Source organism: Salvelinus fontinalis, chromosome 8 (genome assembly GCF_029448725.1).
Source record: "Salvelinus fontinalis isolate EN_2023a chromosome 8, ASM2944872v1, whole genome shotgun sequence".
NCBI classification, from domain to species: domain Eukaryota; kingdom Metazoa; phylum Chordata; class Actinopteri; order Salmoniformes; family Salmonidae; genus Salvelinus; species Salvelinus fontinalis.
The window spans coordinates 11,955,155-11,969,638 of record NC_074672.1 but is presented as its reverse complement, the minus strand read 5'-3'; the positions used below and the strand labels follow the sequence as shown (position 1 = coordinate 11,969,638).

The 14,484-nt window shown below is 43.6% G+C and overlaps 1 protein-coding gene across 2 annotated transcripts in view; it reads right to left on the bottom strand.

The window, feature by feature from the left end:
* Positions 1-12,307, bottom strand: part of LOC129860564 (extended synaptotagmin-1-like) — a 28,024-nt gene extending 15,717 nt beyond the window's left edge. The window contains exons 1-15 of one of the 2 annotated variants that reach the window (XM_055931076.1): positions 11,313-12,307; positions 9,971-10,012; positions 6,186-6,320; positions 5,808-5,881; positions 5,588-5,660; positions 5,292-5,381; positions 5,118-5,173; positions 4,243-4,363; positions 3,819-3,995; positions 1,759-1,841; positions 1,530-1,578; positions 807-896; positions 489-584; positions 256-327; positions 59-145 (exon numbers count right to left, since the gene is read on the bottom strand). In XM_055931076.1, coding sequence (XP_055787051.1) covers positions 59-145; positions 256-327; positions 489-584; positions 807-896; positions 1,530-1,578; positions 1,759-1,841; positions 3,819-3,995; positions 4,243-4,363; positions 5,118-5,173; positions 5,292-5,381; positions 5,588-5,660; positions 5,808-5,881; positions 6,186-6,320; positions 9,971-10,012; positions 11,313-11,672 — 1,605 coding nt within the window. In that variant the 5' untranslated portion in view covers positions 11,673-12,307. The remainder of the gene's footprint in view (positions 1-58; positions 146-255; positions 328-488; positions 585-806; positions 897-1,529; positions 1,579-1,758; positions 1,842-3,818; positions 3,996-4,242; positions 4,364-5,117; positions 5,174-5,291; positions 5,382-5,587; positions 5,661-5,807; positions 5,882-6,185; positions 6,321-9,970; positions 10,013-11,312) is intronic. The other variant, XM_055931075.1, reaches the window with a different exon arrangement.
* Positions 12,308-14,484: the final 2,177 nt, after the last annotated feature.

Below are 14,484 nucleotides of genomic sequence, written 5' to 3'. Positions count from 1 at the left end.
TTGATAGAGAAAGACAGAGATTGATAGAGAGAAAATAGGCTTGTGGATATCTTATTACCTGAATATCAATTTCCTGTTTGCGAGGGTCCTGGATGTAGAATGTGAAGGCAACTTCCCACACTGGGTCAGTGGTAAGATAACAAGTCTAGGAACCATAGGGGAGAGGATACAAGTGATGGAACATGAGAGAAATACACTAACCTATACACCATAGTTATTAAGAACTTCTGAGGGCCTATGGGGGTGAATTCCTACCTTACTCTCCTTGGTTGTATCTTCTACGGACAGCTGCACCATGGGGCTGGGGTCCTTGTTACCTTTTTTCATCTGAAGCCCATCAACATATAATACAGATGTGACACACACCAACAGCCAGCCACAGGGGACATAATGAAGCTTTTGCTATTGTCACAGCTAATGGGGGGGTCAGAATAGACAAAGACCGCGGCACTGCAGCCCAGAGCGTCAGTCAGTCAGTCTGTACTCACAGGCAGGTCTTGAGCCCGGTCCAGATAGACAGCCAGGATGGCTGCAGAAGGAGGGTCTGCTGTCTTACAGGTCATATTCTGGTTCCTCTGGATAACCTGATCACAGGGGAAGACAGGGCTTTAGTGGTCCATCACCATGACTACAGTTTAAATGCTGAAGGCGTAATGAGATTTCTATCCAACTTGCAATGGCAATGTTTACAAACTACATCACAAACACTCCTTATTCTAAAACTGTGAGGGGAGTCTACCCAAAACCATGCAAGCATTTTATTTGACCATGGGAACATAGTAGTGATACAGTAATGAAGTGGGCACCTCATTGAGTCGGTCAGCAGAGGACAGCAGAGAGAGCCACTCCAGACGGAGGTGAACACTGCCAGATGGTACATCCTTCAGACTAAACCACTAGTAGAAAAAGAGAGGGGGGTTTAAAGAGAACTTCAGACTGAACCAATGAGTGTTGAAGAGGGGGGTGAGTGCTTGAAGTGGAACGACAAAGATACTCATTCTAGGTGGTGGTAACCATTTACATTTTAAAGTACCGGTGTTTAGAGAAAATATTCTAGAATAGCCGGTACTCAAGCAGTAGACAATATGAGGTGGCGATTCTCTGAACTGGTGTGCACTGGCACAATTCAAACACTAGGGGGGTCACGTTATTGTAGTGAGATGGTGGTGAGCCCAGAGAGCCAGAAGGAGATCAGGAGGAGGGAGGCACACGGGGTCTGCGTGACACCTGCTGCTTAAACGGGATTACCAGATTCAACCGTAATTCAGTCTACAGCCGTGTCTTAAGGGCAGCCTTAATTCCAACTCATTCCAGCTTTTACTATCTTATACGAGATACGGACAATAGCTGGTAGAGAGGGATATACAGTATACCTCAGTTAAAATCCTCATTGACTGGAGCTACTTCTAAATAGGGAAAGTCAATGACTGTTTACTGAACCTATACTATTGTGACGTCAGACTTACTTTCAATATTAAGTAAATAAGATGAAAAACTAAAGCAGATAGCCATTAGCACTTGTAACTCACCTCATCTAGAACTCTGGCCTTGTGTACGATATCTAGATCCATCTTGACCCTGAGAGAGAGAGAGAGAGAGAGAGAGAGAGAGAGAGAGAGAGAGAGAGAAGAAGGAACATGTATATCTACATTACATCTACAGCGCATTACAACGTAACACAAGTGCATTTGTAACTGCGATGGGGATGGTGTTACAGAGAAATACAGAGAAACCGCGAGGGAGTGACGACGACGCTACCTGCCCAGGAAGTCATCCTGGTTCTGGTCTTTATCAAACACCTCCACCTCCAACTCCTGACCCGGCACTTCATGGACAATCACCTGACACACACACACGCAGTATAAAACACATGTACACACGTAAACACGACACCAGATCACACCGTGGCAACAGTAACAGCAAACAACACGACAGACTGAATGTATATGTAGCAGAAAAGCTGTATAAAAAAAACGACACATTTATTTGTCCTCCGATGGAGTTGGTTAATAAAGAATGTAATTTCTTTAAAAATACAATATGACAGACACATGCGAATAGGATCAATTGAAAATATCCCAAAAGGTCCCATGTTTGATAACTACATTATTGCAAAGCTATTTAGCAGCAAATATAAGGCATCTGTGTTTCTCTCAACAGCCCTGAAGTCCATGCTATCAGACATACTCTGCACCTTGTGCAGACTGTTCATCTCTTATGATACAGCAGAGGAAACAAGTACCAGATCAAACTAGATAAACAAAACCATCTCTATAGAAACCAAGGCCAGAGCTTCCCCTTTTCTTCGTTGCACAGAGCAGAATACGCTGACAGTTTGGTCAAAACACTCTGCGAGGTAGTGCACTATTTAGGGAATAGGGTGCCATTTTGGGACGCACTTATAATATGCTGATCTGCTCCTACTACTGTAAATATTTCTGCGTGGTTCACTAAAGTGGTATTTCTGCAATATGCAGGCCTCCTTTTTTTGTGGGATTCTGCAGAGAGAAGCAGATAAAACAAACCAGGGGCACTGCGACATTCTCTCTCCTAGCAGGCTGCAGGTGGTGGAGGGACAGTGACTCCACTCTTAATGGACCGAGGCCTAAAAGAGATGTCACGCTCAGGGCTACCATCAGGTCACTACAGGGAGAAAGTAATTTACAATGGCGCTGTACAAGCAGTGGATGTCAACCCACTGGGCACAGACGTCGTTTCAACGATTTACAATGGGTCGAGTTGTCAACTAACATGAATTCAACGTGAAATCGAGAAGAAGCGTCACCATGTCATTGGATTTAGGATCCATTTGGTAAAATCCCCTTACATTGATTACTTTTAGCAAATCCAATCAGTTTCCCACGTTGATTCAACGTCACATTGAACATTGTTGCTGAAATGACGTGGAAACCAGTTTTCAACCAGTGGGAGGTCTCCTTTCTTAAGTTCAACACTGTTACAGTAATGTAGAAATCCTCCTATGTACAGTGTTTTTGTGTTCTAATTTCATATTTTCATTTTGCTGACAATTTGCAATGTCCTCCTGAGTTGTCTTGAAAGGCACTTGAAGTAAGGAGGATCTAGTGTAACTATTTTTACTTGTTCAGTTAGTCTTTCACAGGGTTCCCAGCTGCAAGCCCCACCTCAATAACAGACGCATTTAACAAGGCTCATAAATATGCAATAACTAATAATGAGCTGGGGGACCAGCAACGCTCTGCGGCAGCTCTGAGTAATGAATTCAGCTTTAGACAGTCTGTGGTGTTGTATTCCATCTATTCTCCCCGCTCTCACATCTCTGTAATAATTGGTCGGAGAACTATCCCAGCTGTGCCCCTCGAAACGGTGAATATTCATCTTTAGACAGTAATGTATCAGTTCCCCACCCCCCCTCTCACCTTATACATCTCTGTCTTCTCTCTCACTCTCTCTGTCTGTCTTCCACTCTCTCAATCTTCTCTCTCTCGCTCTTTCCTCTCGTCACCTCAAACATCTCTCTCTCTCTCTCTCCACTCTTGTCACCTCAAACATCTCTCTCTCTCTCTCCGCTCTTGTCACCTCAAACATCTCTCTCTCTCTCCGCTCTTGTCACCTCAAACATCTCTCTCTCTCTCCGCTCTTGTCACCTCAAACATCTCTCTCTCTCTCCGCTCTTGTCACCTCAAACATCTCTCTCTCTCTCCGCTCTTGTCACCTCAAACATCTCTCTCTCGCTCCGCTCTTGTCACCTCAAACATCTCTCTCTCTCTCCGCTCTTGTCACCTCAAACATCTCTCTCTCGCTCCGCTCTTGTCACCTCAAACATCTCTCCCTCTCACCTCATACATCTCTCTCCACTGTGGGTTGAGGTTGCTGTCCACGGTGTGTGATGTGAAGGTCTGTGTGCCCACACGCAGCACAGCGTACGGATCAGACTTCCCGTCTATGATCCCCTTAATGACCGTATCCTTGGCTGTCAGCTCCTCCGCCTCCAGCAGGTGGATACGCACCACTCCCTGACAGACCGACAGAGAGGCATGATTAACACAGAGTCTACCTTTTGCCGTTCACTGGTTCCACATTCTGCAGCTCTGCCCTGAGACATGGCTGTGAACTCCTACAGTCATATGTCTCAGTACAATCGGTGTTTATCTATGTCAATCATACAAATAGGGTCAGTCAATCTGTTGTGTTTGGTAAATGCTTCAGTCAGTCTGAGTCTGACTCTCCAGGACAGGTGATTTAGTATTTCAGTGGTGTTACCCGTGGGAGAGGGGAGCGGAGCTGCGCAACGTGCAGGTTGGCCACCAGGGGGATAGTGAGGCGGTTGGGGAGGACCAGGTACGAGGCTATAGCATCCATTATCTTAGTGTCCGACATGGCACTGCAAATGAATGCAAGGGTGACGTTGGGGACACACAGAGATGGGAAACAAACAAATAGACAAAGACTATATACTACTGCTGACAACATGAACATGCATCAAACATGATATCTTGGCACAAAGCGTCTCAGAGTAGGAGTGCTGATCTAGGATCAGTTTTGCAGTTTAGCTCATAATAAATAATATTATATGGACAGATGGAACCTGATTCTAAGTTAGCACTCCTACTATGAGACGCTTTGCGGGCTCTGGGTAATAGACAATAGGACCAACCAACGGCACCCGTTGAGTACGGATGTGGTTGAGGCAGGGGACGTTTCCTTGAAATCATTTTTAGCTAAATGTGATTTCTCAGTTCAGAGAATACAATGAAATAAGAATGACAGACTGTGTCATTAAACGTGTTGCCAGGAATCTTTGATATATGATGTTAGCAACTAAAGTTAACTAAAACATCACTGACAATTAATGATTTAATTGCAATATCAGACAATTAGCTACATGTCTTATCCACACACAATGTGAGCAGGGACACTGACAGTGTCCTAGTAAAAATGTGCTACAACTATGGTCATTGACAATGGCCAATGACAATGACCGTAGTTTGGCAAGACAGTACAAACAGATTGGGGACCAGGCTACTTCCCCCTGAGGTGACACAAAGATAAAACACACCGCAAACTCCATACTGCATCAATCAACAATGTCATATAAGTACTCCTTTGAGAAAGCCAGAAAGAGCCCTCTCACTCACTTGAGTCCAGGGATATCCAGCAAGTTGGTCAGCCCAGTCCAGTTAATGTCCAGCTTCTGTGAAGGCAGATGTAGTTAAAGAGTCAACTTCAGAAGATGCTGCACCAAATGAATGAATGGGTGGATGTATGGACGGACAGATGAAGGAATGAAGCGATTGGTAACAGAGACTCACAGGCCTGCGTATGAAGAACATGGTGACGGCTCCCACCAAAGGAACGTCCCCAATCAGGGGCTCCAGTATAACCCTCAACATACCATGTAGCTACAGAGATGGGGTAGGGGGAGAGGGGCGAAGAAGAGGAAAAGAGATAATGAGGGAAATAATTAGAGAGATTAGCGACAGAAACCGAAAGAGAGAGAATGATACAGGTTAGCTTTATATAGAAAGACTACGAATTTGCGGGGGGAAATGTCTCATGTACTGCACTCCCACCAAATCCCCAGCCACATTGTTCGTTCTCTCTGTACCTGTACTCCTTTCACTCCCGCTTTGCAAAAGTACTTTTTGATTTCCACATTGATCTCCACATCACCCGCATAGCTGGAAAGAGGAGAGAGGGGAGGAGTCAGGGGGGAGAACAGGGAGATGATGTAACTGTCAAGCTTCTGCTGCTGCTATAGACGATGGACGTGCTCTTCATCACAGAGGGTGGTGAGGGTAGCCACGTGTGCGGCGGCGGCTGCGTACCTAATGTACAGATCCAGTAAGACCTGCCGCTTGTCGTGCTCCGTGTGAGCCTTCACTCCCACAACCTTCATGGCCTGCGACAAAAAAAACACATCATATCATGCGCATAGAAAGTCCACAACATAGATCGTGTTTACTGCAAGATGCTGTGTATAAGGTAACCTCGTCTGCAGGCTATTGGGGAGGAGGTCTGGTGCTAATAAGAAGTGATTTGTTTGTGTGGAAATGTTCTGTATGGTCATTAGTGTCCGAATGAACCTGTCCATCTTCCTTTGTATAATGACAAAGCCACATATGTACATCTCTATAAATGGCTTGGCTCTAGGCACTACTATACAGTAGTGACATGGTGTTATATGCAGGCCAGGGCTCTTGTACCTTGTCCCCTAGGTTGACTTTGGTGAAGCTGAGGGTCTGTAGGTGGGTGTTGGATGCACGTATGACTGGAGCAATGGCTTCGACCAGTAACTTCTCCAGATACTGGCCCACGAACGGCCACGCCTGCTGCAGAATCTACAGGAGAGAGCGAGAGAGCGAGAGAGGGAGATAGTGAGAGGGTGGAAGGGGGATGTAGTCATGCTTCTCACTGTGTGTTTACAACCTAATAAATATACATGAGATCCTATCATCATCGCTTGACCACGCTTCAAGGACACCTTTGTCATTTTTCAACGACTGCAGTGCTTGCAGGCGACTTCACTGAATATTGAATGTAAAACGTATCTAGAATATACGATCTGCATTAGCTTGCTTGCCAAAGCTCATTAGGTCAACATATGCTATGCTATATTCATTAATATTTACGTTGTATAATCACATTTGAAGTCACAGATAGTAGGTTCTATAACAACTGACTAACTCTACTGGACAACCAAAAAGGACAGCCCCAAGATAACTCTCATTTTGGCTTTAGTCATGGCCGCTTGTATTTCTTAATGGGCAATCTTCGAAATGAGGCCAAATCAGGAAGTGCAGTCGCCCTCTAATGTTATTTGTTTGTGTTGTACCTCCAGGATATGTGATAATGGATTGACACAGCACGGATTTGTGAGCAAAAGGAACATTTGAAACCGAGCCTGTGCACTCTGCACTGTGAACCTCACTATCCCTCTGTGTACAGTGACAATATTTATTTCCAGTCCCCCGTGTCATGTACACGTCCCTTATAATTGACTGCATCTGCAAACGCAGAAAGAGGACCTGATAGTGAAAGATTTCACAACCTTAGAGCATGATGTCCCCTCCCCTGTATCACATATCCACTTACATTACAGGAAACGACAACCACATATCTGGTTGAGAGGCTCTTCACATGACGGAAACACAAAAGCCGTGGCCCTGCAGTCAAATGACCTAGTGACCTCATGGGTGGAAGTTTATTCATATGTTTCATGAATAATAAACATTATTTTTTTCCCATCTTATTTTTATCTGACAAAAATGTAGTGCTTCTGTGTCAAACAGTAAAACAAATTCAGGCTTCTGTGATGTATATAAGGTGTAATATTGGGATGCAAACTCAAAATGTAATTTATTTCAACTCTATATCTGACATGGTACAGGTGTCTTCTTTTCTTCAGTCCATAACCATGTGTGTGAGGTGTGTACTTTTGTTTCAAAGTAGAAGTGTTTAAGACTACCAAGAAACACTGTGTGACCCTGATTTAGCCCACTGTCTGTGTCACACTGCTTTGCTTTATCTTGGCCAGGTCGCAGTTGTAAACGAGAACTTGTTCTCAACTAGCCTACCTGGTAAAATAAAGGTGAAAAAATAAATAAAAATAAATAAATCAACTGTACATTTGATGGTTCACTTTTGTATAGTTCCACTGTGCAAGTCATCACTGTTGGTCATACTATTTAAATCAAACTGCCATGCAGTTTTTTATACAGCAAATTAACGGCAAGATCCATCCGAGATCTAAAGCTTGGCGTCACTTTGAAACGGTGCTAATTTCTGAATCAGTGTGTGGGATTTAAAGAGGCAATCAGCAGTAGAAACGATAACAAAGCTCTGACCCCGCCCCTGTTTCGGTAAAAAGCTGGGGCTGGAGAAATATAACCACTCAAATCCATACACGTAGCTATGGATGCAAGGACTGACCATCTATGAAATCAAATGTATAGTTTTAACCATGTTTTCAGGCTATATAGTGTTTGTTTACCCATTGGGTTCTGATGGGGTACGACAGTTGAGCTAAGCTCATGGGGCATTTAGAAGTTATATCCTTCAAGAATCAAAAGGGTACATATTGATTTGATTTAAAAGGCCCAAAGATTGATGTAGCAACTGCTGATTGGCCCTTTAATGCAGTGGCACTAATAATTCTCATCGCACTGCCAAGCCATTCCCTTTGACGCTGACCTTCCCCTGGGCCCTGTCTGTTTGTCTGGGACTGGTCACGGGGCTGCGTCTGTCACGTTCCTGACCTGTTTTCCTTTTTCTTGTATTTATTTAGTTGGTCAGGGCGTAAGTTGGGTGGGTTTGTCTATGTTTGATTTTCTATGTTGGGATGTTTGTGTTCGGCCGGGTATGATTCTCAATCAGAGACAGCTGTCAATCGTTGTCCCTGATTGAGAATCATACTTTGGCAGCCTGGGTTTCACGTGTGTTTTGTGGGTGTTTGTCTTCCGTGTAGTCGTTGTACCACACGGGACTGTTTGTCGGTTTGATTTTCTATTTGTTATCTTGCTTCATATAGTGTTCAGTTCAATGCTAATACATTATGGACACTAACCACTCCGCGTATTGGTCCGATCCTTCTCGCCTCTCCTCGTCCGAGGAATATGAAAGCCGTAACAGCGTCCCAAATGGCACCCTACTCCCTACGGGGCCTGGTCAAAAGTGGTGCACTAAATAGGGAATAGGGTGCTGTTTGGGGCACGGCCATGATCTCAGTGATATGATGTGTGCTCACTCACTACTCCCGGAACCCAGAAAATCCAGTGAGCACTGAGCTACTCAATATGTTAAGAGACTGTCAAGAGAGACTACGTGCTCAAAGACTATCCTCACAAACCAGGTACAGTAACTAGGTATCGTGCGGTGAAAATCCTCCTCCTCATTAATCCAGGAATTAAGCCAAGGGATTATGAAAGATACTGTAACTGCATGTAAATTAATAAAAATCCTAACAAGAATATAATGACATTCTGGCCCGTGTCATCCTATCTGTTGTTTTAGATATGGTCAAATTCTAATTGAATAACATTTAGTCTGTGCCATCCTATCTCTTGTCCTAAAGAAGTGAGATGAGGAATCAGGCCAGGGTCTGTAGTTGCAGCCTGCCAGGCAGAGAAAGAGCCCCCTACGCAGTCAGAGCACGCCTGTGGGTGTCAGCCAGGCAGCTAGCCTGGAGCAGCCCTGGTTGTTGCTTGTGAACGATAAGCCGAGCAGATCACTCCCCTACAATATGTGCTTTGTCACAGAGACTTCATTACATCGCCCAGTGAGAAGGGCAGCCTTGTTTATTGATAATCACATCACCATCATCCTCGCTGAAGATGCTGCTGGCACTCAGTGGAGATGGGAGGGAGGCTCGCTGCTGTGGCTGCTGCAGAGGGTTTAGTGTGTGTGCTTAGTGTGTGTTGTCAGGGGGAACCTTTACACTCCCCCCTGACTCTTACTAGAGGATGATGGGTACTAATGGAGGGAGTGGAGCGCTGCCAGAGACAGGATGTAGACACACACCGCAACCCAGGGCAACGATGGACAGGCACAACTACGCCATGCCAGGCAGCACAAAGCTCCTCCATCACCACACCAGCTGTGTATGTGTGTTTGTGTGTAAATGTTTTCCTATATCATCAGGACCAGAGTGTCCTGACAAGGTAAGAAAACAATACATATTTTGAAAAGCCAGGACTTTTTTATGTCCTGAATTTGTTAAAGTGATATTTTAGGCTTAAGGGTTAGGTTTAGAGTTTGGGGTTAAAGTTAGGGTTGGGATTTGGAGTTAGGTTTAGCATTAGGGGTTTTGGGTTAAGGTTAGGTTAAGAGTTAGGGTTAGGGAAAATAAGATTTTGAATGGGAATACATTTTTACTACCCGAAAAGACCTGAAAAAAAACTGCAGTGTGTGTGTGTGTGTGTGTGTGTGTGTGTGTGTGTGTGTGTGTGTGTGTGTGTGTGTGTGTGTGTGTGTGTGTGTGTACACTACATACCTTGTTCATCCACTCAACTTTCTCCACGTCCGGAAAGTTGACCTGCAGAGAAAGCGATAAAGTGATTGTTTAGATTTGAACTTTGAACTGCCTTTAAACAAAATATCAGAAGAGTGTAACCTGGGTAGGAATGTGTGAAGCTCGTGAAATGGATAAAGATTGACTTGAGACAGTAAAATGAAGATGTGTGTGTCTTTTTGGCCATGTTTCAAAAGATAACGAACCACAGACCAACCCTAAACCTTTCCTCCAAAGCAAAACCACAGTCACAAGACCTTCACAAGATCACACTGATCATGATCAAGTGTCTATGTGTGTGTGTGTGAGAGAGAGATATCCTGTGATATCCTGTTGACACAAACCACAAAGATCGTGGTATAGTGTGAGTGTCCTGTGGATGGGACAGTTAAGGAATGTTGAAATAGTCCCATGACTAAGAAAGTTTTCTTTCTTTCCTGATATGGTCCAACTAGTCTCCCCCTCCCCCTGACTGATGTCTCTGAGTCATCAAGCTTCTGGCATCTAAAAGGAGAACCGTAGTACAACCCTTAAGTTCTAAGGAACCTTGGAACTGAAACAGGAAATGGGGGTGCACACAGAAAAACGCCTCAAATTAGGGTGGCACAACAAAACCTTGAGTGCAAACTCTCTCTTGTGAAATGTTGAGACTCATAGTACGAGTAACTCACAGTCACTACTGGGCTAACTGTGCTAAATGTAAATACTGTAATATCTCTGTGGCCATCTTTGTTGGACTAAATGTTCATTCTGAATTCCACCGTGACTGTGGCATTTTAGAGTTTGGACTCATTCCCCCAGCCCTGCACATAAACAATGTCCAAATATAGCTATGGTTGGATGGACTACAGAATGAAGAAGGTGAGGTGGGGGTTGGTAAGAACAGGGTACAGTAGGAAAACTAAAAGGTCAGGATTTATTTTTCAGCAGCAGATGATAAAAAGGTATGAGAGAGAAAGAGACGGAGACAGAGAGACATCTTCGCTCATCAGTTATGTTTATAAACATTATCAACTGTGTCAGACAATTTCTGGATCATTTGTTTACAGATGTAGACATATTTTGACAGTGTAAACAACGGAGTCTTTGTTTTTTGATTATGACGAGTTAATGTAATGCATTTCTAAATCATTCGGTATTATTCTAAATCAAAGGGTGTATTTTATTAATTTGAATGAATGGAAATATTATATTGCAGACTGTGGCTTTAAATTACCAGATTGCAGACTAGATAGTGGGGTGCAGATGTGTTCTGCAATCTGCAGTTGCAGCAGCAGGCTGAGCCTATAGAGAATAGACAATACAGTATAGGTTTGTCACTTACCCATGGGGGTAATTCCCGTTTACTCCTAAAAGCCCTTGCAGTGGTGTATGCTCTCTCGTTCTCCAATACGTACATGGCTGACCGCAGCCGCATCACTTTCTCGTTGCGACTGTGTTTCCATCCCATGTAGACCATCAGACCGAACAGAACTAAGCTGATACTAAACCCGAAGTATCCTGCCAGGTAAACTGGCAAAAGTGTAGCCAGGCATTTTCCAAAGGACCACAAAACGGACACCGCATGTTGGCCGGGCGGTTTGGGTGGCTGCGTCTCTTCCGGCAAGGCGGAATCTGCAGCCCCCGAGCCTGTGGCCATGCTCGGCCCTGCATCCCTAGATGGCGTCGCAAAATCCTTCTCCATGGAACAGCTAACTATGCAGTTCAGCGTTCAGTGCCTTCTTGTTGGTGAATTACTAATTAAACGAAATCCGAATTAAGTTAAGCCTGCAAACCATTGACAGTGGTTTACTCTATCGACACGAAATGTTCGTCTAAAATACCTCTTGAATAGGTAACAGCCAAAACCCTCTCTTCGTGTACGCACTGACAAGCAGACACCGGCAAGTGGATTCTAATATTTGTCAGACTTGAGAGGGCGTGTTTTCTAAGTGAAAGCCCTCCTCAAATCAAATAGAGAAAAAAGTAACCTTAAAATTAACTTGTTCCGAGAATAGTTGTAACGCACTGACTCCCCCGCACCAACCAGGCAATGAGCGACGTCTCATACAAGAAAAAAGCTATTGCGCTGCTGCAGTTTTCACAAAAAAACGCATAGCTAGCTTTCCAACAGACTGAGAATCTATTTGCAGTAGCCTAAGCCTATACATACGGTAGTAGGCATATGAATAAATGTGATAGTAGGCTAAACGACGTTCTTGATAAAGCAACCAACGACAGCAACCGCTCAAGCAAACCGTTATATCTTGACGCCTGCCTGATATAATGTGCCTATTTACGCACGGGTGAGTGCACGTCTCCACACGTAGCGTTTTGGAGTCTAGTGTAGGCTGTTGAATATTCTGTGTTTTTTTGTCGGCATGCTACCAGTAGGTTAGTAATTTAGTATCCGATTGTTAATAGTCCAACATGCATTTGTAAAGGGCAAAAACGTATAGCCAATGCGTTTATGTTTTCTATTTTTCAACCTCAAGAAACCAATTCAAGTTAGAAAATGTCCTACAAAATATGATACCCATTTTCAAAGCCAAGGAAGGCTATCCCTTGTTTACACACCACCACCATGTGACAGGTAAGTATCCTTGGCTGACATCTATTGGAACAGGTATCCTGTAAATACAACACTGTGCCAGAGATCAGAGAGACCAGGGAGATTAGAGAGACCAGGGAGATTAGAGAGACCAGAGAGATCAGAGAGACCAGAGAGATCAGAGAGACCAGAGAGATCAGAGAGACCAAACCATTTTGCCTTCAGGGTATTTAACCTGTTTGTTCCAGCGTTTTTGAGGTTTTGGGTTGAACTTAGGCTAATTGAGGTTTTATTAAAAACATTCAGGTAGGCATAATTAAGTTTATAACAAAATGAAGGCCTACATTTTGTACAGGCCTAAAATTATAGAAAAATGAATATAGCCTACCGTTGGCAACAATATAATAATAGTCTACATGAATGGGCTATAAATGTACAATAACATGTTTTTCCCTACAGAATTATAATTTCTTTAGAAGAGACATATATCCAGGGAAACTACTTCTACCCAGCTACTAATGTAGGCCTACCGGTAGTCAAGGTTGCTTGCCTGTTGCTGTGATAGCTCCACTTAGTGTCACTGCAGAGCAGTCAGAGTATTTAGATAGAGTGCAGTTTATAGGCCAGACATGAGTGTCTAATAATAGTGTATTTAGATTTCTCTCCTTACAGGTCTGAGGCACATCTCTAGACGAGCCCACTATAGCCTGCTAAATACATCCTTTCACATTAATACAGCTACACGGCTGTCAAGCACCCGTGGCCCATTAAACAGGGGGGCTCCCGAGTGGCGCAGTGGTCTAAGGCACTGCATCTCAGTGCTAGAGGTGTCACTACAGACCCTGGTTCGATTCCAGGCTGTATCACAACCAGCCTTGATTGGGAGTCCCAAAGGGCAGTGCACAATTGGCCCAGCGTCATCCGAGTTAGGGTTTGGCCAGGGTAGGCCGTCATTGTAAATAAGAATGTGTTCTTAACTGACTTGCCTAGTTAAATAATGGTTAAAAAAAATTTGTTTTTCACATGACCTCCTGTCTTGTCATAATTTTGTTCATGGGTGTTATAATAAAGGCCATAGGCAGCTTGTGAGTTTCAAGGGGAGGCTTGCAATTTATCCTACCATTTCTACCTATCTGCCTGCCAGTTGTGATTATTTTTTATATGCGCATTTTCGTGGAACAGTTTCATTTCAGTAATAGATTTTTTGTTTCTCAAAAGTATTGTCATGTGGTTCATCATAAAAATGTGAATCTAAAAGTTTAAATTCAACTAATGCATATGCCATATGGACACATTGACACACTGTGATCCATTTGCTGCTAAAGCACATGGAAATCAGAGATAGCCCATAGTTCAATCCGACAAACAGTAGAAAATATTCTGATGACAATTCAGGTTCTTTGAATCTGCCTCACTTTCTATATGTCTTGACTTGAGCTGTTGCTAGTGAAGAACAACATTGTATCAACTTAGTTGGCTTGTGCTCAGGGCATTTGCTCCCTCAACATTATCAGGACAGAGAAACCACACACATGCTCATTTCTCACATGGAGCACTCCAAACAAAAGACAATTTCTTTTGACAAAACTCCTAAATTATGGTAATGAAATAAACCACAACTTATTTCTCACAAGTGTGGCATGTTATGAACTCTGCAAACAAAGTTTCCACTCTGAGAATGGTAAATGACTGTAATACATGCGTTAGCAGAAATTGATTTAACCAAATGATGGTGATTAAAGGTACATTTACTCGGCCTACTGGTTGTATATGTAATGGGGAATTGATTTGATTTAAATCTGGGAGTGTATGGGGAGTGTCGACTGGTATAGGGGGATCACATCTCCCCATAACGAGAGTGGTATCCTACTAAACAAGCTAGATCTACTCAGGGTTTTCTAAAGCTAACCAGCTTCAGTTGGCTTCACATTCTCTCTCACTGGCAGGCTTCTTACATACTCGGGTT